Source organism: Hemibagrus wyckioides, linkage group LG05 (genome assembly GCF_019097595.1).
Source record: "Hemibagrus wyckioides isolate EC202008001 linkage group LG05, SWU_Hwy_1.0, whole genome shotgun sequence".
In the NCBI taxonomy this organism is placed as follows: domain Eukaryota; kingdom Metazoa; phylum Chordata; class Actinopteri; order Siluriformes; family Bagridae; genus Hemibagrus; species Hemibagrus wyckioides.
In genome coordinates this window covers 24,571,759-24,597,978 of record NC_080714.1, presented here as the reverse complement: position 1 = coordinate 24,597,978, position 26,220 = coordinate 24,571,759, and the positions used below count along the sequence as shown (strand labels likewise).

The following is a 26,220-nucleotide window of genomic DNA, read 5'->3' as shown; positions in this document are numbered from 1 at the left end:
TTGGTGAGTTTCTTAGCAATAACTTTGTTGCCTGAGAGGTTCTCAGTCGGGTTTAGGTCAGGACTCTGGACTGGTCATTTCATTATGTTGATGTTCTTTCCTTCAAGGAACTGCTTTACCCATTACCCATGCAGTAGGAGACGGTCTTGCATGAAAACTGCTCACAGGGAAGGAACCGTATGTTGCCGAAGCAGGTTCTGATGAACATTTGCGTTCATGTAGCTGTTTACAAGGCCCAACTCCTGCTCCACTGTATATATACACAATTTAGATTCTCTGCAACTTTAATAGGATTCAGCAGTTGGAAGAAAAGTATATATATGGATCACATTCTGTCTTGTCAGCTTTGTCAAATCGCTGTTTATTCATTTCCAATGTAATTTTATCCAAAGTTTATATTGTGCACTGAAGCCAGAAGCCCGGCTCAGAATATGTCAACTGGAAGAGTAAAATTCCCATGACTGAAACACTATGAGACGATGCTTGCGGATATGGCCAGATTGTGCGACGTGACGCAGATATTTATTTGATTAGGAGTTTATTTGCCTCGGGAGATGCTAACTCGACTTGAAATTCTCCACTCTCCCAGGTGGAGTGATACTGGAGATGGACGCAGGCCGATCGAACTGATAACTTTTGCCCTTGACACGCATGGCAGGAGCTTCGGAGCTCGTCACGCTCTCCAGTAAAACTCCACTGGAAAATTGGTTCAAATGAAGTATCTGTACTTCCCTGGAACGTTATGTTATCTTTCAAGTCTCTACTTTCCATTTCTTTTAGTCTTGCTGTTCTACTTTGTTTACTTTAATTTCCTACTGTCTAAATTTTCCAGATGTTGCTGATCAAATTTGTCTAGCATTTCCAGGCCTCTTCCTACCCCTTGTAATAGACGCCCAGTTATCGCAGCGACTGATAGATAATAGGCCGTCTAGTTTCAGAACGTCGGAGGTGAACGGAATAACAGTTCAATCTTTCCCGGCTCTCCCTCCGTTCTCATATCGGAGACTAATGGACTATGTATATTAATGGGCCTGCCGGAGGAATCACTCGCAGGATCATCTTTAGTCTTGTTTATTTTTGATTGCTGCTCTCTGCAAAATGATGCACATTAAGAAAGCAATTTGTGCGTCAGAATTAATTGGGTTTATTTCAGAGTTTGCTTTGTAAGCATCGTTTTACATACCTCTCGAGGAGCGCAGGTGCAGGAGTGGGAGAGCTGCAGCGTAGCCATTTTAGAGGACAGATGATATCTGTTCATTTTCTGCTAGTTACGTTTGATATTCTACATCTCTCCGGCGTCTTTAGATATTCCACACGGGAAGTCCTTGCTGTGGTATACGAAGAATAAAACACGCTTGAGTCTTAGATTTGCCTCGAACAGCACGTCCCTGTCAAATGTACAGGTTTCCCACTGAAGTAGACGTTGTCCAAATATGGCTTCGTGCATTGTTTGATTATTTAGATTACACGAAACGCTGATAGTTTTACCATGTAAGGTTTCACAGAGTCTGCTGCATTCGAAAATACTTCCCTTGCTTTCCTAGCACTTTATCCTATCTCTTTATCCCATTACTGCATTTTGTTTATACCACAGCAAAAAATGTTTGTGATACCGGCAAGCTTTCTACAGCAGACTCATTGTTTTTTTTTGTTGTTTTTTTTTTTTTTGTACTGACATTGACACTGAACGTTCTTCATTTTCCAGAAGTTTCCAGACGACTCGTCTGGTGTAAACACATCTGACGCTGTCTCGCTTATTGAATAGATCCCACATGTCACATCTGCAGAGCCTAATGGCTTTAACGAGTCTTATCTAAAAGTGTGCGCCAGTGTATTCGCTGTTCATTTTTCTAATGGCGTAAACGTTCTTTATCTTTGATAAATGTTCTTGATGTACCCAATGATAATTCTAATGTGGGCTAATGAAAGATCTAATGCTTTGCATTCCTTGTGGCTGCGCTTGTTGTAGGGGTGTGCAATACGGCATAAATATATCACAATACTTAAGATAAATAGCTTACTTTTCAGGTACACATTATGTGTCATGATACTGAGGTTTTGATTTATTTATACACATTAGAGGTTGACGATATCATCATATCACAATCCTTTTTCTGCAATACATTCCTACCATACTCAATACGCATCAATATAGGCTTACTAACAAACTGCTGGTAAATCTACGGGGTAAACAAATAGCTATAGACAGTAAACAATTGCAACAGGATTCTGAATGGTTATCATGATATGTGAAGCATATTTATTTACAATATTTTTAAATGATCTCATCACAGCCTAACTCTATACGAAAACCTCCGATGTGATAAATGACCACATGTCACACGGCGGCCGTGATTCAGACATCACCCTTGTTTTATCGCTCACACGTTTCAATCTGTTTTCCTGCCTCGCAGACGGAGGGGGAGCCGCATCTCACGGCGCTCACCAAGGAGAGAGAGGTGGTCTGAGTTCGGTGCTCCGGGATCTGGTCAAGCCTGGAGACGAGAACCTGCGGGAGATGAACAAGAAGCTGCAGAACATGCTGGAGGAACAACTCACCAAAAACATGCATCTACAGAAGGTATGCTGAGAGGAGTTATTATACGTAATGCAGTATGTATCACATCATACAAGATCTGCAGATCACAGTGCAACCTCGACATATGAATTTAATCCGTTCTAGAGGCGAGTTCTTAAGGAGGAATTTTGTATTGGGAAACGAATGTTCCATAAGAAATAACGTAAATGCAGTTAATCCGTTCCAGCCACCCAAAAATATGAGCAATGTTCCCAATACTCAGCGTATGTAAACTATATGGCTGCTTACAAAGAACTGACCCAAGCCAAGCATTCCATGTCAACACTCCTTACAGGAAGTCGTGCCACCAAGCTTGGGCTAAAAATAGAACAGATCACCCACACCACCAACCCGTCAACAAAAAAACTCCCGAAAAATCATCTAGCTTTTGAACGCATGCCGAAGGCAATGCTGGTATCGTGGGTTGACTCTTTCCAAACAGCTTTTACTGACTGAAAAAAATGTAATAAAATCTAAACCTAAACTCGCTCTGGTTGGCTTTGCTTGGCTTTCCATTGACGCTAACAAGTTTTGAGTGGCTCTCAGACGAACTTAGCCAGTGTTCGGTTCAGTTCGGTTCGCACGCATGCCAAAAATGTTTCATATGCCGATGCAAATTTCTTGCAAAATCAAATCCGAAGATTCAAAAGCGAGGGCATTCATATGCCGAGATTTCACTGTAGTTTACTGTAACTACTGTGGGTTTTATCGTACCAATTTTGACCTCAGGAGACAATTAAAATCTTTTCTGCTGTTTTAAGTTAAAATAAAATCTGCACACTAAGTGAGAAACACCCAGGAGGTGAAAGATGTTATGTGGATTCATGTTGATCTGTGAATTCATGAGCCGATAGAATATAAGTGGACGAGGTTTATTTATTATTTTTTCTCTACTGCTATTCTTTCTCACACTGTTGCTTTGCACACGGATCTTTTGTGGTAAATTCACTTGAATTCTTTTTCTCTCACTGCAACAGTATCATTGTGTTCACAAAAAGGGAAAAGGAGCACAGCATTTTATTCATTTGATTAACAGTGAATCTGTTAAAGCACTGACACCTGTAGCATGTAGCATGATGTCATGCAATATGCAACATGTCATGTAATAATAATAATAATAATAATAATAATAATAATAATAATATGTTTTCCATCTGGTTCGGTTTATACAGAGAGCTGCTGGTAATTTGGGGCAGTCTAAGTGAGAGAGGAGAAATTCTATATATCTGGGGTGATTTTTACTTTTTATTTCAAATGGTACAGGCAGCCATCTTAGGAATGACCTGCTCAGAAAACCTTCCCATCACAAGGTGATTAATAATAATAATAATTATTGTTGTTGTTTCCAGATCCAAATCCAGGTAGATCTGAATCTTAGCAAACATGACTCATGAGATTTCCTGCTTGTCTAATAAGCTGCATAAACTATCAGCATGATGCTGGAGGATTGTGTGCAGAGCTAGTTCTGACAGGGTGCTAGGCAGTGTGTGTGTGTGTGTGTGTGTGTGTGTGTGGAGGCGGTTTGCTGTCACGACGCTCTGAGACTCCACCGAAGGGAGCTTATTCATCGAGAGCCAAAAGGTGGGTGGTTATTTTTTAACGATGAAGCGGTTAGTGGTGCAGGAATAGAAACGCTACCCCGGGCGCTCAGTTGGGCGATGCATTTGATGGGATTACACCATCTCACAGATCAACTAATGACAATTAACCTCTCATATCACCGTCCACGTTTCCAGAGAATTCACTCTGATTCACCAGTTAACATCCTGCTAGCGTTTGTTTTTTTTGTTTTTTTCTTTGTTCCTCTTCGAAACGATGGCGTTTCAATACAACAGACGTAACATGCAAAGTTCTTTTTACGTAACCCGTGGTCATATGTATCGCTATGGATTTAGATGTATTTATAATGACTGTGGAGGTGTGGAGCGCACCCAGTGTGGGAATATAAATACGGATGTTTAAACCAAGCGCAACATTCTGAGAGCTGTGTACAGAAATGAATCGGATTTGAAGCCTATAAATAAATGGCAGCGCTGCTTACGCAACAAGTCGTTGACATCGCTACGAAGAGTATCGACTGGTCTCGAGCGGTTCCGTCGGATCGCTTTTAACGAGCGCTAGGTTTCAAGTGCGAGAAAAAGGCTGCACTTAAGTCGGTTTTAAAGAAAGAAGCAAGGAAGAAAGCAGTTAGCATTCCAGCCACTTAAAAGTTGATGTGTCCTGGCAGGAGCCTGGCTGAGACAGATAAGTACGCTCGCCTTTTTCTGACCCCCGTCGAAAAATCTGCGCTACCTGTCAAACTCATTTTAGCAAACGAGCCACTTTACGCTTAGTCCGAAGGCTTAGCTGAGCTCTCCCATCTTGATCCTGTTCATTTGTCGGCGTTTAACCTGGTCCTGAAGTTAACTTAATTGCAATTATACACCCATCAGGCATGACATTCTGAGCAGTGAGAGGTGAAGTGAATAACACTGAGTATCTCCTCATCATGGCACCTGTTAGTGGGTGGGATATATTAGGCAGCAAGTGAACATTTTCTCCTCAAAGTTGATGTGTTAGAAGCAGGAAAAATGGACAAGCGTAAGGATTTGAGCGAGTTTGACGAAGGGCCGAATTGTGATGGCTAGACCCCTGGATCAGAGCGTCTCCAAAACTGCAGCTCTTGTGGTGGGTTCCCGGTGTGCAGTGGTCAGTATCTGTCAAAAGTGGTCCAAGGAAGGAACAGTGGTGAACCGGTGACAGGGTCATGGGCTACCGAGGCTCATTGATGCACGTGGGGAACAAAGGTTGGCCCGTGTGATCCGATCCAACAGACGAGCTCAGATTGCTGAAGTAGTTAATGCTGGTTCTGATAGAAAGGTGTCAGAATACACAGTGCATGACGGGTCAGGGCTGCAGCAAAAGGGCGACCAACACGTTATTAGGCGGGTGGTCATAATGTTATGCCTGGTCAGGGTATTTTCGTGATTATTTAGCACATTTTGTCAGTAGCCTTATAGCATTGAGTTCATGGAGCATCGAATTTTTTTAATTCAACTCAATTATGTTCCACAAGACGATTTTAAGTTAGAACACGGTTTCTAACTTCATGTGATGGATCTATTGAGGTCAGTTTGAACACTCCTGATCCATGCAGTACCCCAGATCTCGACATTTGCACCTTCTCTGAGAATCGAAAAATCATCCAGCTGCTGCAGCACGAGAGGATCGTCTGCTTTGTTTCAGACAGGTTGAGCTTGAAGAGGCACCTAAAAATAAGAGATGAGTGTTATTCTTTCCATACTGTTTTATGCAAATTTGGATCCTTATGCCTGAGAAAGAGAATGAAAAGTGAAAGAGAAGATAAAGTCGTGCACTCGGAAGACGTTTTCCAGAAAAAAGGAGAAGGTGACATAGTGGCACATATGGTGGTGGAGGGTTTATCAAGTTTTAAACAAAGAGTGTGGGGTATTTGATCAAGTGTGAAGGCTGTTTTCCAACCTCAGTGCTTTTCGGGTCATGCAGCAAATCTGGTGATTGGGAAAATAGATCTCACTGCAGAAACACGAGTACAGGGGGGCGGAGCTAAATCTATGCCTGACCCTGGACCGCCACAGTGCCGTACGACTCGAATGTTTAGGTCAAATATGAAACCAGTGGTCTTTGAGCGTGTGTGTGTGTGTGTGTGTGCGCGTGTGTGTGTTGGGGGGGTGGTATTACTAAAGGATTTCAGGGCAGCTGTTAAGAGAAAATCATTTTGTCATAGGGATAAACTATGGAGACTTGATTTTGCTTGATCATAACAGGGCATAAAAGTTTAGCATAAATTTATTAATTAAAAGTCTGACCGCAAAGACATATTTCACAACATTTCTATCCATCTTGAACAATCAATCTAAACCCGACTGAATATGTTTTGTATTCTATAATATATGCTTTCACTTTGTGCATCGAGCTACATGATATTGACAAATCTAGTATATTTATTTTACTTGGATCAAAAAGGTTAAAGCCACGCTGCATCACCGAGGCATTGTCAGTGCGTTTGGTTGATCCTTTAAACTGATCTCGCAGAGCTGATTAAAATCAAACGCTGCAAAAGCCTCTACTGGGATACTCTAAGTGACATTTTGTGAAACCCCGGGATATGCGTCAGAGAATGTGGCCAGGAATAGGTCAGAGTATATCCAGAGTGAGAGGGTGTTTTTGGTGACGAGAGGCTCAGAGACGGTCTGGATCCTTGGCTTGAGCGGCATGACGGTGTTATGGGAGCCCTGAGGGAGTCGTAGGTTACACAAACGTCCTACTTTAACCTTCACAAGAGGAAACCACGAGGAAGAGAAGGAGGAGGGGTGGTGCACTTGGGTAAAAGTTTTACACTGATGTTCTGTAGTGTTTAGACACAGAGCAGCATGACTGCACTGTTACGCAATCACTATGAGCGTCATCACTGAGGGGGGTTTTTCCCAATCCGTCCTATATCCTGTCCAGCCCCAGTTTCAGTGCCCACTGTAGCCTCGGATTCCTGTTCCTGGCTGACGAGTGAAACTCCATGTGGTCTTTGCTTGTTGAAACTCATCTGAGATACTTTTCTGTTCACCGCGTTTGTACACAATGGTTATTCGAGTTATCAGAACCTTCCTGCCAACTCGAACCAGTCTGGCTGTTCTCCTTTAACGTCTCTCATCAGGACGTGATATTCTGGTGGCCAGGAGATCATTAATGTGAACATTAACTAAAGCCCATGACCTTTATGTATTGTACTCCTGTCTACTTGTTAGCTGATTGGATAATTCCATGAATAAACAGGTATGCAGGTGTTCCTATTAAAATGGCTGGCGAGCGTATATGTAAAAACCCACTTGCTGCAGGCGATCTCTGGTTATATCTTAGAGGTACAGGAGAAATTGCAGTTGATGTGAGGAGGAGTGTGTTGGCTGCTGTTCAGTATATGCTCAGTGTGTAGCGAGAGAAGAGGTCGAGCTTGTTAAGGGAACCAGCAACGATCGCAGTGGAGGGAAAGCTGCAGCTGATGGATCAATCGATAGTCCACTGGAGAGCTCTAGCTTCATTCTTCTCCTTCCCTGTCACTGCTTTTTATGCTCATTTTGTCTCTCGCATGAGCGGTTTTGCAGTTCTCTTACTTTCCTCACTCTTCCTCTGTCATCTTTGCTCTCGCGTCACGTTGCTTTCCGGAGGCCACTACCATTACGATTCACGTCCAGTACAAAATGGCCACCACCTGCTGAGTTCACCCAGAGTGCGGTTGTGTTCCTTTTCCTTTTGCTTTGAGTAACCCAGAAGCTCGGTCCTCATGCATATTGGTTGCAGCTGAAGTCCTCCAACCCAGGAACAAACAGGTCTACTTAATATTTGATGGCTGTAGGGTGAACTCGTGGCAGGTGGCACTATACCTCATGGTGTTTTGAGATTTCAGCTGAAGCCTGACCAGGTAAGGGTGAGAGTGAGAATAGGTCCTGTTTCTTACATCCTTCTGCTCTTGCCTTTCTCTGTTGCTTTGTGGTGAGTAAGCAAGTAGCAACAAACAGTTAGGAGATATCACACTACTCAGCATATTACAGTGCAGGGGCGGCCAATCCTAACCTAATCCTCGGTTCGATTCCGAGCTAGGGTTACCCTCCTTGCGCATGTTCTCCCTGTGTCTGTGTGGGTTCCTCCAGATTCTCCGGTTTCATCCCAACTCCGAAAACATGGCCTGGCTAAAATGCATCACATTCAGTTAAACAGATGAACATCAAGAACAGGCAGGCAATTACAAAAGAATTGGTTTGATGAGGGATGTTAGGTGGGCCTAATATAGATTTGGGATCATTTCTAATATGAACATGCATAGAATCCAGATGTCTAAATGTTTCTGTCTCTTCTTGAGTAGTCTCACGTAGCCAGAGCTTCAGACTGAAGGTACAAGGTCTGGATTCCAGAGCAGATTTATTGGCCAAGGGTCACCCACAGATCACAGTTTTTGTTCAACGGCGTGGAAATGTACATTTATGGCATTTTGGCAGCTTTTATTCAGAGCAACTTATTTCATTTTATGCAACTGGGGGTTAAGGGCCTTGCTCAGGGGCCCAGCAGTGGCAGCTTGGTGGATTTAAACTCACAACTTTCTGATCAGTAGTCCAACACCTTAACCTCTAAGCTGCCACATCCCCAAAGTAAAAGTCAAGTTAATGATGTTACAAAAGCTAACTGGTGTGCAACCATTTAAGAAATTCGTACCAGTTCATGAGTATATATGGTGAACCTCACATCATTTGGAAAATCCAGCGTTTAACTGATTTTCATAAGCGCTCACTGTCACAGCCGTTAACACACCGGCTTCCATCTAATGTGAGAGGAATAGAGCGTCAAACGGCTTTATTTCCACACGGACCGTTCAAAAACGTGACGCACACGTCTCCCGGAAATCCTGGAGAATCCAAACACTCAGGTGACGACTTTGAAACTCCTGAAGTGTTTCCTATTTTTGTGTGCCTTATGCATCAGAGGGCCAGCCAACAGTTCGTGGGTGGGGTGTGACGTCTGAGGCTGAGATTACCTCTTGACATGTTTTTGGGAATCTGTCACAGCATACAGTTTATTATTCAGTATAGGGCGAACATAATGAACTTCAAAACAAGTTTTATTGACATTTTAAAGTTTAATTGGGTCGTTAGGGTTAAAAAAGTTAAATGAGAAAAACTGATTGCTCAGAGCAGCACCATTTATCTTTTTAAACATGGACAGGAGTTTTTAATAATGCACTCAGGTGTTCCTGTATGATCCAGCATGTTCTGTATGTTCCTGTCTATTCATCGTTTTCTGTTTTCTGTCTTCTTGCAGGATCTGGAGATGTTATCTCAGGAGATTGTGCGTTTGAGTAAAGGCACCGATCCTGCACAGGATCCCAAGGCCACGGGCTAACATAAATAAAACACACACACACAAAAAAAAAAGAACATGCCGCGCCTCTCAGTCTGACAGGCCAAGGCTACAGAGAGATGCTGCACCTTCATACCACACGGACTGGATCGAACCTCACGTCCACACAGAGGAGGAACGAGCGCGTGATCCCTTGCGAGTCCTCAACTGCTGAATGTACTTAACACTCTAACACTTTGCGTGTCGTTTTATTTTTGTCTCTGACGCTACAAAGAGCGGGACGGTATCTTCCTTGCTGACCCAGAATGCTTTGCGTCCACGAACTGTGCCGAACCGGGCTTCATCCCAAACCTCCTCCTCCTCCTCATACCCCATGTGATTGTCTGTTCTGAGGAGCTCCTGTTTCCTCGTTGTGTCACGTGTGTAAATATGAAAATAGGAACAATAAAATTAGTAATATATTAGTTCCAGACAATTATAGGATGTATAGTAATAGCTGGTAAGACGCGAGTGTCGCGAGGAGAGTCGTGCTGCTCGTTAATGTCGGCTAGGTTCATTATGTCTGCTGTTCATTACGGCAACAAATTAAAGTGTTTTCGGAGACGCACGTAATTGGGCTGATAATTGTCAGAGCGTTTTGCACGTCAGCTCGGGGCGCTGCTATGAAGTAAATCGACCCCAGAGCCCCACAGCCTCCCCTCGTTAACCGACCGCCTCTCTGCTTCTCTGCCTCGACCGCCTGCTTTGTCGTTTCAGCCGTATTCCTTAGTCTAGCAGAGAGAGTCGTCTCGTGTCATTCCACTTAAACATATCAAAGCTTTTGAATAGTAAAGAAGAGGCGAAGATGGAGACGGTTATTCGGACACTACAGCTCGAGCCGAGCTCAATACGATTATATATAATTCAGACGGAGATCCTCTCCTGTAAACATCCGTGTCTTGCTGTGTGTCTAAAAGCTTTGCACATGGTCTTCAGTAACCAGTGTCCTTTCCTCATTCTGTATAAACCTTGTGAACTCTTTTCTTAATCACCGATACAACGACCAAAACGCTACGAGGTCGTTCCTCTTGGGGCAAGGAAAGGAAAACTCCCGAACGTTTCGGCTTGATCTCCGTCCACCGCGTCTGTGGCACTGAACGGAAACGTCACCCGTTTACTCAAAACTCACTCGCTTCTCATACTGACCTGGAGATCCAGTGAACTAGCCCGAGAGCGTCGGGGCAAATGAAAACGTGCGTGTGACGTAAATGATAGAATCAGTATATTTAAATCCAAATGTAATTCTCAATAGCCACTTAAAGCTGATCCACTTACACCTGTGACTGTGAGCAGGAGAATAGAGTGACCGCATCGAGGGCTTAAATGAAGCGATCGGGGTGTGATCCGCTTATACAAACGTTTCAAATGAACATCAGCACGATTTTTGGATGAGTAATTAATTAATTAATAAATAAATAAATAAGTAAGTAAGACTGAAGCTGCTTGGCTACTGTGAATGCAGAGCTGCTTTGCCCAGCCTAGAGATTTGTCCACTGTCCTGTCACAGTCCAGCTGTTGTGCTCAATCAATAGACATTTCAAAATACACAATGATATTGTGAAAACTTCATTACAATCCTCGGTCTTAATTGGGAAGAAGCAAACATGAGAAAGTCTTAACCAAGCTGTAGGTTTCTCCCCCCCAAGATTTACGTCCTTGCTTCTCAGTAAACAGTCGGTCACTGAAGCGATTGTTTTCTATTTCCGAATAAAGATCAACTTACTCAGACTTTTATATTTCATTTCTAAACGCACTGATCGAACAGTTCCAACGCTCTCTGACTTCCTGTACGAGTGAGATTTCAGTAAACCGATCGTTTTCTTTCCTCAGACTCTGTGTTACAGATGCGATAGACGGAGATTAAGACGGAAAGCACGAGAGCATTCCTATGACTTTCTAGTGAATAAAGTGGAGATATGGTGTGTGTCGTTTCTTTGCGGTAAATCTGGTAGTGTTACTGTATGCCTGAGATGGATTTATTCACTCGGTTGGTCAAGCAATCACTAATATCTAATGTATTTAATATGGGGTGCTTGTAAAAACTAAAAAAAAATGGCAGGCGTAATTTACTTTTATTCCTTCATTTGATTTGTTATTGTTTATATACATTTGCATGTTGTGTAATGTTTTAAATTTCTTCCTCGGACACTACGTGAAAACGTTTTTTACGGTGAACGGTGAAATGACCAGCAACGGTCGCTGCGAGGACCTTCACCTTGAACATACTGATTTAATAATATTATTATTATTATTATTATTATTATTATTATTATTATTATTTGCATTATCTTAATGAAAAGTGCTTCAGATTTTTCTCGGACTTTTCCATTTTTTTATGATGAATATCTGTCCCATTCAGCTCAACAGCCACATCACTGCTAATTAGGAACCTGAAGCAGAAGCAGTTACTCAGTCAGAATTTCCCCCTCAGACCTTCGTGTTATTTATTCATCCATGTTTGTCAGCTGTCATGTTCGGTGAAGAGCCTGATTTCTTGACGTCTTGCAGCGTTTAATAAAGAATGGCCGCAAACGAAATTTTTCTCCCCGCACGTTTTATTCCCTGATGATTGTTTCCCGTGTAAGACTGAGCCCCGAGTCGTTTATGGTAGCGGGGATGAAGCAGCTGTAATTAGAAATGTGTCGCCTTGTGATGTTTAATAGAACAGAAGTGCTACTGATTACAGTGTGTATTTTACACACACACACACACACACACAATAAATACTGGTGTACACCATCCATGGCTATTGGAAAAACCCGGAAAGAGTTACACAAGAATACACAAATTCTCTCTCTCTCTCTCTCTCTCTCTCTCCCCCTTGCACTTTCTCTCTCTGTCTGTCTCTCTTTCTCTATGTCTCTCTCTCCCTCGCACTTTCTCTCTGTCTCTCTCTTTCTCTCTCTCTCTCTCTCCCTCGTACTTTCTCTCTGTCTCTCTGTCTCTCTCTCTCTCTCTCTCTCTCTCTCTCTCTCTCTCTCTCTCTCTCTCTCTCTCTCTCTCTCTCTCTCTCTCTCTCCAGCATCTAACACACTCATACAGAGATTTAAACACAGAACCTGTCACTTCATAGTCCAGTGTTCTATTCACTGAGCTTCTCTGTCTCTCTCTCTCTCTCTGTCTCTTTCCTGTCTCACTCTTTCTGTCTCTCTCTCTCTCTCTCTCTCTCTCTGTATCTCTATCTTTCTTTGTCTCTCGCTGTCTGTCTCTCTCTCTATCTTTCTCTGCCTCTCTCTCTCTATCTTTCTCTGTCTCTCTCTCAGTCTCTCTCTCTCTCTCTCTCTCTCTCTGTATCTATATCTTTCTCTGTGTGTCTGTCTCTTTCTCTCTCTCTCTTTTTTTCTCTTTGTTTTCTCCAACTTACTCATTGGAAAAGCCTCCAGTTACATACATTAACTATGTAAACAAATTAAACTGTGGATCCCATCGCCCCATTTTCTCTTTTCCCCCGATTTGGTTTTTCAAATTTTACGATTCATTAGCGAACTGCCTCCAATAACACAAACTCTACCGTCCCGGTCAGACCAGAATTAGATTCAGCAGTGTTTTATATTTAAGGTTCAAAAAGTATGTGCTCTTTTTTTAAAAAAAAAAAAAGCCTAAATATATCTCTTCACATGCATAAAATCTGATACGAAGCAATGCCTTCTTCCAGAAAACAGCCGAATTATTACAACTGGTTGAAATAAAGACTCCATGAGTCTTGGGCTAGTCCTGGTCTTGGACTTGACGACAGAGGAATTGTTTCCAATTAGAGTCAATTTTCTTATTAGCTCACAGGGTTCACTTTGAAAGTTTCTGAGCAATCAGCCCATAACTGTACACGACATGTAGATAGGCATTTTTTAATGAGGTGTTGTCATGGCGATGTGGGACGTAAAGCCGATATTCTTTACACGGATATCTCTTGTGGGAAGGAATTCGTTGGCTCCAGTTTCCATGAAACAGCAAGTACTGTCTTTAGGCAGCTCAGCAGATATTATGATTCACAGAAGTATGATTAAATATCGGGCTGTTTTTGGTAAATTTAGCATTTTTCTTTTTTTTCTTTTTTCAGAGTAGGCACACTCATCTAACGTGGGAGACTTCGTTTTAATGTCAGCTCAGAGGTGAGACCTGTAATAGCTGTTTCGAAAGCCAAGAGCTAAAAAACCTGTTAGTAAAAAGCCTCTGTGAACTCTTCTTCAGCTGCTAGGTTGAGGAATTTATCAGACTGGAGTCGGTCCATCAGCGAGCTTGAACGCTGATGAATACTGTGCTGTGGATGAACCGGAAAGGGAAAAACAAACAAACAGGTAAACAAAACAAATAAATAAATATTCAAGTGGATTGATTTGTCAGATGGATTCCAGTTTACACCGATCAGCCATAACATTATGAAGTGAATAAGACTGATGATCTCCTCATCATGGCACCTGTTAATGGGTGGGATATATTAAGCACCACGTGAACATTCTGTCCTCAAAGTTGATGTGTTCGAAGCAGGAAAAATGGACAAGCGTAAGGATTTGAGCGAGTTTAGCCAAGGGCCAAACTGTGATGGATAGACCACTGGATCAGAACGTCTCCAGAACTGCAGCTCTTGTGGGGTGTTCCCGGTCTGCAGTGGTCAGTATCTATCAAAAGTGTCCTGTAAGTCCTGTAAATTGCAAGGTGGAGGATCTGTTGCTAGCATCTTGGTGCCAGATACCACAGCACACCTTCAGGGATCTAGTAGAGTCCATGCCTTGACAGGTCAGGGCCTGTTTTGCCAGCAAAAAGCAATATTAAACACAATATTAGGCAGGCGGTCATAATGTTTTGCCTGTTTGGTGTATGTCAGTAGAATATAGTGCAATTGAGGAGAAAACATCTGTAATAGCAGATTTGGAGCAAATATCATACAGATTAATTCTTTTTTTTTTTTTTATCTGATATAGAGTCCAATCTACAGCACTAGCCGTGTCTCCTGTCTGCCTGATTGTGATTGATGAAGGTCAGAACTGATCACCGGCAATGAAATTTGTTTTAAGCAGCAGCTTTCACATCCTCCTTTCTATTTTAATCAGCTTATCTCAGGTTAAAGCCTCATATTGTTCCCTCAGGACCTCAAAATAATTTGGATGCCATTTCGCTCTGGTTTCATTCACAGCAAAACGATCCTGGCTCTTGTGCTATCCGGATGGTGTTTTTTTTTTGGTGTCCTGTTTCTACACGGTAAATCTTTAACGAGGAAAGGACGGATCGCGCCTCGATTCAAAACAGGTCTCTCGACTCACACAAACTCTGAGAGCAGACCCGTCACATCAGGTTTGCTCATCATACATTAGAGCAAGCTTTTAGGCAGATGCCCTTATCCAGGGTGACTTAGAATTAATGTCATTTTATACGACTGAGGCTTAAGGGCCTTGCTCAGGGGCCCAGCAGTGGTAGCTTGGTGGACCTGGGATTCAACCTCACAACCTTCTGAACAATAGTCCAACACCTTAATCACTAAGCTACCACGTCCTTAGCAAAATATTAAGTGTGAGCATTAAAGTGAACAGCTGTTTTTGAGCAACTAACTTGCCTCAGATAGCCGCGGTGCTGATTATCATAGAGTCATGAACCTTCTCTGATTGTGTTAATTTAGAAATATGATGCGTATCATGGATAAAACAGAGGCTTTGCTATATACAGGAAACCTAGAACATCCAAGTCTCCCATCTCTTGCCGCTTTATGGATTTGAAGATACCGTGCGTGTTGAGACGTAACTCCGCGATGAATCAGTTCCTCGACTGGCGGTGCTTGACATAGACACATCCTGATGTAAAAGCTAGGTTGCATTTCCTCTTGACTCGTAAAAATTAAGAGACAAAAGCAACCCGAACGAAGGAACCTGTACTCCATTCGCAGCTTGCTTAATTGGGGCAACTTGAGAGCACACGCCTGGCCTTCATGTGAGCATAGCTAATTGGTTTTCTTGTATTTTTCACGCCCTTAGGGGATCGCCAAATGTCCTAAGGTGAGCATAATGTTTCTACTAAGTCAAGCTGGCAGGAGATATTGGTGAACTCGGGCATTCGAGTTAATTAACCTGACACTTTAGCACCCTTTCAAATCTGCTGCTTAATTAAAGTCGGCACGCAAGCCGCCGGTCTGCTGCCGGACCTCCGCACCGCTGTAATTACACAGCACAATGAAGTCGTAGATGGTTATCGTTTACAGCCGTTTGGATGATTTTATTATCGGTTCAGTGCTACATTTCAGAGCTGGTTCTTAAAATGCACTAGCTGACTTTCGTTCAGAGGGCTCGGGTCAGTTCGGGCCAGCGATGGAACCAGTGCTGTGGAAGTTGAGCTACAGTTTATTAGATTAGATAATCCTTACATTTGCATAATTGTGGACTATGGGAAGAGGATTTACTCATAAAATATTCCAATCACATGTCACCTTTCTGAAACAGTATTAAAATGTAAACAGGAGCGATAGATAGATAGATAGATAGATAGATAGATAGATAGATAGATAGATAGATAGATAGATAGATAGATAGATAGATAGATAGAGGGATAGAGGGATGGATGGAGGGATGGATGGACAGATGGACTGAGAGACAGATGGATAGATACAGATGGATGGATAGTTACAAATGGATGGATAGATACATGAGAAGAGGATACTATTGGAAGAGGATTTACTCATAAAATATTCCAATCACATGTCACCTTTCTGAAACAGTATTAAAATGTAAACAGGAGCAATAAAACGCAATATAAAGATAGATAGATAGATAGATAGATAGATAGATAGATAGATAGATAGATAGATAGATAGATAGATAGATAGATAGATAGATAGATAGATAGATAGATAGATAGATGGATGGATGGACAGAGAGATGGAAGGATGGACGGATGGATGGAGAGATAGATGGAGAGATAGATGGATAGATACAGATCTATCTATCTATCTATCTATCTATCTATCTATCTATCTATCTATCTATCTATCTATCTATCTATCTATCTATCTACTACAATGCTCTTGAATTCTTGATTCTGATTGGTTAGATGTTTTAATATTCTCTAAATACAGCCCTGACTGTTCACATTGATGAAAGGTTTATTTACTATTTTTTACTAAGGAGTCTCCAGTGTCAGTGCTGAAGCTGTAACTGCCCCCCCCCCCCCCAACACACACACACTTTTCTACAAAAACAGGAAGGTCTTCAGCTTCAGGAGTGTTGGAGTGTTGGAGGAGGAGAATCTCTGCTGAAGATGTTTCTAGCCACATTGGAGAAAAATATGACTATTTCCAACAACTCTGCCTCCTTTCTCGATCTCCATCAAGTCATCTTCACACAGCTATCCGATAGCTGGCTAAACTGTTACCCTCATTATCTCGCCTACGTTTGCTGCCACGACCCGAACCGCTGTATCATGTGTTTCTCTGTAGGACATGAACACAAATTTGACCTACATCAGAGACAGTATGAATGACCCGCAGCACGTTTTCCTTCCCACATGATCGGCCCGTGACGCTGCTGTCTGCGCTCCTGATTCATAAGTAATGCTGAATCTGCTGAATAAGCGCCCCTCCTCTTTCTCTTCGCATTGTGCGCTCTCGTTCTCCCGACCTCCCCGACTCGGGGATAAATATTTCATGTCGAGAAGATTATTTTTAGCGGGGTGTAGACTGAGAGTTGCCCACATTAGGTGCTCTGAAACAGGCAGGATTGATTAAGTACAGTATGTAGGACTTCCCTTGCTCTGGGCTGTACATTCAATTTAAGCTTTATTATTATTATTATTATTATTATTATTATTTTTCATTTCCTTGAAGAGTATATAGGTAGATTCCTAACTCTCATAGCTGCATAGGTTTACTGTTAGTTTGAAATATTTTACCTTTATTTTATCCTTTATAATTACAAATATTTGGGTTAAAAAACCGTGTACGTTTAATTTATAACACTTATTCTTTTATTCAAATAAAAATCGAATTATAATTCCAAGATTTTATTGTTTTATGATCAAACTTCAGTTGTATCATTATGCCGGTTATTAGAAAAGGAATAAAACCCAACAGGACATTTTGTTACAGGAAAATAATCAGAGACACAAAGCAGGGTTACTATTAAACTGGAATATTGTCTTGTAGCATCACGTCCTGGTGTATTTTACTCCTCTTATACCAAAATATTGTCCATCACTAGCTATTTATTATTGTTTTAACCAGGTTTAGCTACATTTAACGTTGTTGTTGAACTAACTGGTTCCTCTAGTTTAAAGTAATGAAGATGAAATCTAAATATTGTTCTTTAGTAGATAAAACAGTGTGTTAAAAATGAAGTTCTCTTCATTTGTCATATATACACAGTACAACACAGTGAAATTCCTTCTTCACATATCTCATCCTTGGTGGTTGGGGGTCAGAGCACGGGGTCAATCATGATGCAGCACCTTGGAGTAGGTGGAGTTAAGGGCCTTGCTAATGGACCCAACGGTGGCAGCTTGGCAGTGTTGAGGCTTGAACCCCGATCTTCTGGTCAATGACCCAGAGCCTTAACCACTTGAGATCCCACCACCCTATAAGATATTACAGGACATGCTGCTCGATTACGTTCCTGTTACATCATGCATTGTCGTGTTTTATTCTTTTTATTTATTTATTCTAGTCGGCGTTCCAGTTCATCACAAAGGTCACAAAGGTTCAGTGGGGTTGAGTCAAAGTCAGGGTTCTGTGCAGGACACTCCAGTTTTCTCCACCAAGTCTTCATGGAGCTCAGGGGGTTTGTACACACATGCTGGAACAGGTTTAAAGTTTTGTTATTATCTTAAACTATTTATTTATCTATTTTCAGCTATAAACTGCTGTTTTCTTATCAGTCTATTTTTTTTTATCCCTAATTAAGCTAATAATACAAAACCATTAACTAATTAGACAAAATTGAAATGATTATCATATGCCCTAATCCAGAGCAATGTACATTTTTATCATACAACTGCATATTTGAGGGTTAAGGGCTTTGCTCAGGGGCCCAGCAGTGGCAGCTTGGTGGACCTGGGATTCGAACTCACAACCTTCTGATCAATAGTCCAACATCTTAACCACTAAGCTACCACATCTAGGCACTACGTTTGACCAATCAGAGTTGTGAACTCAACAGTGTTGTCGTATAAAGATCAGTAAACATAAGCGTTTGTTGTAGACATGATGTGTAATTGAATGCTTCTGACCCACGGTGTGATCTTTGGCTTACAAACTGAATATTGTTGCCAGTGTGAGTGAAAGTGATACCTTCTGCTTTCACAACACACACACACACACAGAGTACTTCATGTCCTGTGGTTTCAATGCAGTTGATTTGCCGTCTACATGACAGTCATTCGGATGAACTAATGATTGATTAATTGAGACAAACTCTAGGAAACTCTAGCGGAAACTCCAACATCAGTGCTTTTTTGGGATTAATAAAGAGGGAAGTCGAGCAGCGCCATCATTTATGCTGATGTGTTTGTTTCCTGGTGTTGGTTTCAGTCTGGCAGAAAACAAGTCATGAAATAAACAGACCACGTCGATGACAGATGAAGAAAATGGAGTAATAATTCATCCCGTCTACGCTTTTTCTGTCGGCAAAATGTGACTTCTTTTCTTTCCATTTTCTTATCACACTGGGGATGCGAATGTGACATTTCATATCAGAAGCAGGATTAGATGTACTGGGAAAAAAAAAACTGATGTCTTCTGAGCAAAATGGCGAATCAGGAGCGATTCACTCTGTCAGTTCGGAAATTTTCGTCCGTGATGCTTCGTGCAGGATAAGAAGTGCAAATGAGTTCACATCCTCCTGCTTGCAGCGTTGGATTTGTCGTAGCTCGTGACATTAATTCCTTATGATATGCAGCATTCATCATAAATTATGCAGCACTGCGTAATGCCAACTTTCATCCCGGTCACATGCTTCTGGTCATCTGACATCAAGCTGTGTTAAATATATATATACATATATCATGGAGTAACTGGTTAAATATTATAATGATGATCCGTTACGTATGGCCCATATGGTCTTCTGATCATATGGTTTTATGTGAGTAATATCAGCAGTGATCACAAGTGAAGGCGCATTTCATCAGGTTATACCCTGAAGTCTGACCGGAACACAAGTAAACCTATTTGTTTACATCACGTGTGAAAAAGAAATAATTTATTTGAGGAAATCATATCTGGAAAAATAAACCCACATGACTTTAACAGGAAAATAAAGCGATCATGATCTGACCAGTTACACATGAAAAAATAACGTGAAATTAAGTTTACATGCATTAAAATTAAAGCACATGACCCATTTGTGTAAAATTAAGCTGCAAAATCGATTAAAAAAGAAATCAGAAAGAATAAAATAGCATGCTGTGTACGTGAGGACTCCTGAAAATGAATGACGCAGGAAAATGAATTGTGATTAATTTGAATGTTAACGATTAATCATGTGTAAAAATTTACATCTGAAAAAGAAATCACATGAAAATTACATCTGATACATGGATCAATAATTTAAAAAAAATGGAAATAAATTGACTAAATAAATACATAAAAAAGAAAGAAAAATAGCGGTAAAAAAATATGAAAAAAATGACATGAAAAAATGACAGGTAAAAATTGCACCTAAATTTTTTTTTTTTTTTTTTAATAATCAGTGTAAAAGTTTAATGTGAGAATAAATAATAATAAGAAGAATAATGAATAATGTGAGGTGGCAGTGGAGGCTCAAGTGGTTAAGGCTCTGGGTCATTGACCAGAAGATCAGGAGTTCAAGCCCCAGCACTGCCAAGTTGCCACTGTTGGGCCCTTGAGCAAGGCCCTTAACCCTCTCTGCTCCAGGGGTGCTGTATCATGGCTGACCCTGTGCTTGGACCCCAACCTCCAAGGATGGGCTATGTGAAGAAAGAATTTCGCTGTAATGTATATGTGACAAATAAAGGCTATTTCATTTCATTTATTTTAAATAAATTGTCGAAAAATGACATGCCAAGGCACATTAATCACAAAATATAAATGGAAATAAATGGATCATGTGTAAAATTCATGCAAAAAATCGAAAGTGTAAAATCAAATGTGGAAATAAATAAAAAAGGCTCGTCCATTTCCTTATTATATCATTTCGCTTTGACAAGCCACTACTGAGTCCTGAGTTTAATCTGATTATAAAACTAAAATCTATTAAGTTCATGCTTCATTTTACATTCTCCCTTTTACATACATTAATACATACATTTTTTACACTAAAGACACTTTATTTAATATTGATATTGTCCTCCATGTCAGCAGTTACAGCAACCTTTTGCAGCTGGGGAATTACTGATCATTGTTTAGTAAAGGTTTAGTCATATGTTCATACAGTATATGATTTATAATACATTTTTCACCAAGTTGTCTCCACAGACTGACTACTAATATATCTCATATATATATCTGGAAGTCCAGTCATGTCAACTGGATGTCTTTTTAGTGAAATCAAAACGTTTCACTACTCATCCGAGCAGCTTCTTCAGTCTGAGGGAAGTTGGCAGGATTCCACAAATTTGTATCCTCCAGGATCAAAGATCCTCCCCTCCCTGGATTAGCCTCATTAAGGGAACAAGGGGGAGGCAAGCGTAGGGGGAGGCGTTAGGGGTAAATGGAGTCATTAGGATGTAGCGAGTCCAAAGAAGGAACATAAGGAGAGAGTGTTTTGTTATATAGTAGAGTGTACTGTTAAGTAGTATAGATAGTGTATTGTATAGAATATAGTAGAGTGTACTGTATAGAATATAGTAGAATGTACTGTATAGCAATATAAAGAGTGTATTGTATAGAGTATAGTAGAGGGTACTATATAGTAGCATAGAGAGTGTATTATAGAGAGTATAGTAGAGAACACGGTATAGTAGTATATAAAACCTTGAACCTATATAGAGTGTATTGTATAGAGTATAGTAAAGTGTATTGTACAGTAGTGTAGAGAGTAGAGTTGTACAGAGTATAGTAAAGTGTATTGTACAGTAGTGTAGAGAGTAGAGTTGTATAGAGTATAGTAGAGTGTACTGTACAGTAGTGTAGAGTAGAGTTGTATAGAGTATAGTAGAGTGAACTGTACAGTAGTGTAGAGAGTAGAGTTGTATAGAGTATAGTAGAGTGTACTGTTCAGTAGTGTAGAGTAGAGTTGTATAGAGTATAGTAGAGTGAACTATACAATAGTGTAGAGAGTAGAGTTGTATAGAGTATAGTAGAGTGTACTGTTCAGTAGTGTAGAGTAGAGTTGTATAGAGTATAGTAAAGTGTATTGTACAGTAGTGTAGAGAGTAGAGTTGTATAGAGTATAGTAAAGTGTATTGTACAGTAGTGTAGAGAGTAGAGTTGTATAGAGTATAGTAAAGTGTATTGTACAGTAGTGTAGAGAGTAGAGTTGTATAGAGTATAGTAAAGTGTATTGTACAGTAGTGTAGAGAGTAGAGTTGTATAGAGTATAGTAAAGTGTATTGTACAGTAGTGTAGAGAGTAGAGTTGTATAGAGTATAGTAAAGTGTATTGTACAGTAGTGTAGAGAGTAGAGTTGTATAGAGTATAGTAAAGTGTATTGTACAGTAGTGTAGAGAGTAGAGTTGTATAGAGTATAGTAAAGTGTATTGTACAGTAGTGTAGAGAGTAGAGTTGTATAGAGTATTGTTGAGTGTACTGTACAGTAGTGTAGAGAGTAGAGTTGTATAGAGTATAGTAGAGTGAACTATACAATAGTGTAGAGTAGAGTTGTATAGAGTATAGTAGAGTGAACTATACAATAGTGTAGAGAGTAGAGTTGTATAGAGTATAGTAGAGTGAACTATACAATAGTGTAGAGAGTAGAGTTGTATAGAGTATAGTAGAGTGAACTATACAATAGTGTAGAGAGTAGAGTTGTATAGAGTATAGTAGAGTGAACTGTACAGTAGTGTAGAGAGTAGAGTTGTATAGAGTATAGTAGAGTGAACTGTACAGTAGTGTAGAGAGTAGAGTTGTATAGAGTATAGTAGAGTGAACTATACAATAGTGTAGAGAGTAGAGTTGTATAGAGTATAGTAGAGTGAACTGTACAGTAGTGTAGAGAGTAGAGTTGTATAGAGTATAGTAGAGTGAACTGTACAGTAGTGTAGAGTAGAGTTGTATAGAGTATAGTAGAGTGAACTATACAATAGTGTAGAGAGTAGAGTTGTATAGAGTATAGTAGAGTGAACTATACAATAGTGTAGAGAGTAGAGTTGTATAGAGTATAGTAGAGTGAACTATACAATAGTGTAGAGAGTAGAGTTGTATAGAGTATAGTAGAGTGAACTGTACAGTAGTGTAGAGAGTAGAGTTGTATAGAGTATAGTAGAGTGAACTATACAATAGTGTAGAGAGTAGAGTTGTATAGAGTATAGTAGAGTGAACTATACAATAGTGTAGAGAGTAGAGTTGTATAGAGTATAGTAGAGTGAACTGTACAGTAGTGTAGAGAGTAGAGTTGTATAGAGTATAGTAGAGTGTACTGTTCAGTAGTGTAGAGTAGAGTTGTATAGAGTATAGTAGAGTGAACTGTACAGTAGTGTAGAGAGTAGAGTTGTATAGAGTATAGTAGAGTGAACTGTACAGTAGTGTAGAGAGTAGAGTTGTATAGAGTATTGTTGAGTGTACTGTACAGTAGTGTAGAGAGTAGAGTTGTATAGAGTATAGTAGAGTGAACTATACAATAGTGTAGAGAGTAGAGTTGTATAGAGTATAGTAGAGTGAACTGTACAGTAGTGTAGAGAGTAGAGTTGTATAGAGTATAGTAGAGTGAACTGTACAGTAGTGTAGAGAGTAGAGTTGTATAGAGTATAGTAGAGTGAACTATACAATAGTGTAGAGAGTAGAGTTGTATAGAGTATAGTAGAGTGAACTGTACAGTAGTGTAGAGAGTAGAGTTGTATAGAGTATAGTAGAGTGTACTGTTCAGTAGTGTAGAGTAGAGTTGTATAGAGTATAGTAGAGTGAACTGTACAGTAGTGTAGAGAGTAGAGTTGTATAGAGTATAGTAGAGTGTACTGTTCAGTAGTGTAGAGTAGAGTTGTATAGAGTATAGTAGAGTGAACTATACAATAGTGTAGAGAGTAGAGTTGTATAGAGTATAGTAGAGTGTACTGTTCAGTAGTGTAGAGTAGAGTTGTATAGAGTATAGTAGAGTGAACTGTACAGTAGTGTAGAGAGTAGAGTTGTATAGAGTATAGTAGAGTGTACTGTTCAGTAGTGTAGAGTAGAGTTGTATAGAGTATAGTAGAGTGAACTATACAATAGTGTAGAGAGTAGAGTTGTATAGAGTATAGTAGAGTGAACTATACAATAGTGTAGAGAGTAGAGTTGTATAGAGTATAGTAGAGTGTACTCATGCTACTTTATTCACTTCAGTTCAGTGATTCTTGAAGAGTTTTAATTGGTTCTGTCCATTACAGTTTCCTGATGTTTAATATTACTCCCGCGTATAGACTTGAGTGGACGTGTTTTGCATAAACAAGTTATAGTTGAAAACCCGAATGAACAGATTAAAGAACAGTTTTTATAAAAATAAGAAAACTTGAACGTTATGTGCAATATGTTTTAGATGCTGTTACTATTTTATTAGATTTATTTTATTATTTTATGAAATTTATTATTTTGTATTAATTTATTTTATGAAATGATGTTGATATTTTTATAAACTATTTATTAGACTATGCACCTTAAAAATATCAATATAGTGCTGAGCGTGTTTGTCTCATACCTCCAGGACTTTGATTCCTGGGTCTGCTCGGTGTGCAGAGTCCACATGTTCTCCCCATGCATCAGGGGGTTCCTCAGGGTTCCTTCCCCAGTCCAAAGACTTTGTTTTAGACTGATTGGCATCTTTAAATTGTCCATAGTGAGGGAATGAGGGTGAGTGCTGTTGTACAATGAGATGAGATGAGATGAGATGAGATGAGATGAGATGAGATGAGATGAGATGAGATGAGATACTCCTGAAGGAAATTCTTTTGCCAGAGACTGGACTGCTTCAAGAATACAACAGAGAACTAAATATAAATGAAATATGCTAAATAATATAGAAAAAATACAAAAAAAGGTGCTTGGCAATTAAGATGCTATTGCAGATGATATGATATTAATGTCCATATTGTAAATATTGTAAATTGTAAATTGTGCACATAACACAGTAATACAATCAGTGTCCAGGTTCCCTGCAATTCTGGGTAGGGGCTCAAGGGGCAGTGCATCATGGCTGACCCTGTGCTCTGACCCCAACCTCCAAGGATGGGATATGTGAAGAAATAATATCACTGTGCAGTAATGTAAGCGATTTAGCACACGGCGGGGTCTGAAAACTAGCGTAATGACTTCTTTAGAGTAAATTTTTCTAAACTATTCCTCTACTTTATATGACCGTAGAGCTGGAGAGGAGAGCTCTGGCCCGGATGACGTGCCTCCACTTCCTGAACCGTATGAGATGAGAACTTTGTTAAACCCTTTTGTTCTAACCGATGGTCAGTGGTGCTGAAAGTGTGTCTCCGGCGATCCGTACTTGTAAACGATAAAAGAACTTTTGCCTTGTGATCTATAATGCAACATAATGCAACACAGCGCAGTAAAAACAAAGCCTAATACACATCACAGTGTTGTATGAAGCAAGATGAGAGCTGAGTTAAGGTTAAGTGCAGAGCTTTGGTGTGAATAGTGACAGGTCTAAGGGCTGTGTTTTAACACAATGACTGCAGTGTTCGCGAAGGAACGGCTGACAGGATAACGCTGTGAAACATGAAGTCGTATCATTCTGAAGAAGAAAAGGGATTACTTACTGAATGCAGCAGCAATTATAAAGCGTGGAATAAGAAGTACTAATGGAGTGTCAGGTGTTGGCTGTTGAAACGAGCATTAACAATGCGTGTTAGCATCTGTTACCTTGAAATCTTATGAATTTATTCATGTTCTCCAGACCGAGACAGAGCTTGGGTTACAGTCTTTGTAGAGTTTTGCACGTTCTCCCAGTGTCCCTGTGTCTGTGTGGGGTTTCCTCCAGGTTCTCTGGTTTCCTACCACCTTCAAAAAAACGGCCAGTAGGTGGATCTTCTGAGGCAGATTGACAGACGGGCACCATATCCACCCTAACCAGGACAAAGCAGTTGAAATCTGACATTTTCAATGAATTAATTTATTGTTGTGAGTCTGATATAAAATGAGTCAGGACTCTCAGTGTGAGACATGTGTTTTTCCCTCTGTTGGATAAACCTACGCAGAATTTTAGTGGTTGTTTGGATGAACAAGCACCCGGGGTGTCTCAGAAAGCAAAAATGGGTTTGATATCACTATTTACTTTTAAAGACAGACACATTTGTTTGAAAGAAAATAATCGTTTTTGTATCTTTGGAACATTTCTATGAAAATTTTCCCACTAGTAGTCTTGAGAAAAACAGAAAACGCTCCAAATCCATAAAGCCCAGAGTGTCTAGTGTTATATGAGCTTCATATTAAGCACCACTTTGGAGTGAGACATGACAATCAGTGCTGATCATGAACACAACAAATCATTTAGCCTAAAATGAACTTCATACAATTTTCCTTCTACACAGGTCTCTCATAACCTCCAGGTTATTATACTGCTAACTGTAGATCTAAACAGACAGGAAAATGTAGTTGATTTCAGTTACTCTGACTTGTTACTGTGGAAGATTTCAGCCCCATTTTGTCCCCCATCAAACCTCAGCTTGAGGAGATGAGG

General features: G+C 40.3%; 1 protein-coding gene and 1 long non-coding RNA gene across 4 annotated transcripts in view; one reads left to right on the top strand and one right to left on the bottom strand.

Annotated features, from left to right (window-relative positions):
* The window catches only part of gripap1 (GRIP1 associated protein 1), a 58,847-nt gene extending 46,832 nt beyond the window's left edge, over positions 1–12,015 (top strand). For all 3 annotated transcript variants that reach the window (XM_058389410.1, XM_058389409.1, XM_058389411.1), the window contains 2 exons: positions 2,415–2,581; positions 9,401–12,015. In XM_058389410.1, the coding sequence (XP_058245393.1) occupies positions 2,415–2,581; positions 9,401–9,481 (248 nt within the window). In that variant the 3' untranslated portion in view covers positions 9,482–12,015. The remainder of the gene's footprint in view (positions 1–2,414; positions 2,582–9,400) is intronic.
* An 8,222-nt stretch (positions 12,016–20,237) lies between these two features.
* LOC131353496 (uncharacterized) overlaps positions 20,238–26,220 on the bottom strand; it is a 20,464-nt gene continuing 14,481 nt past the window's right edge. Inside the window, exons 5-6 of the long non-coding RNA XR_009204630.1 lie at positions 24,232–24,499; positions 20,238–20,374 (exon numbers count right to left, since the gene is read on the bottom strand). This is a non-coding gene — a long non-coding RNA (uncharacterized LOC131353496). The remainder of the gene's footprint in view (positions 20,375–24,231; positions 24,500–26,220) is intronic.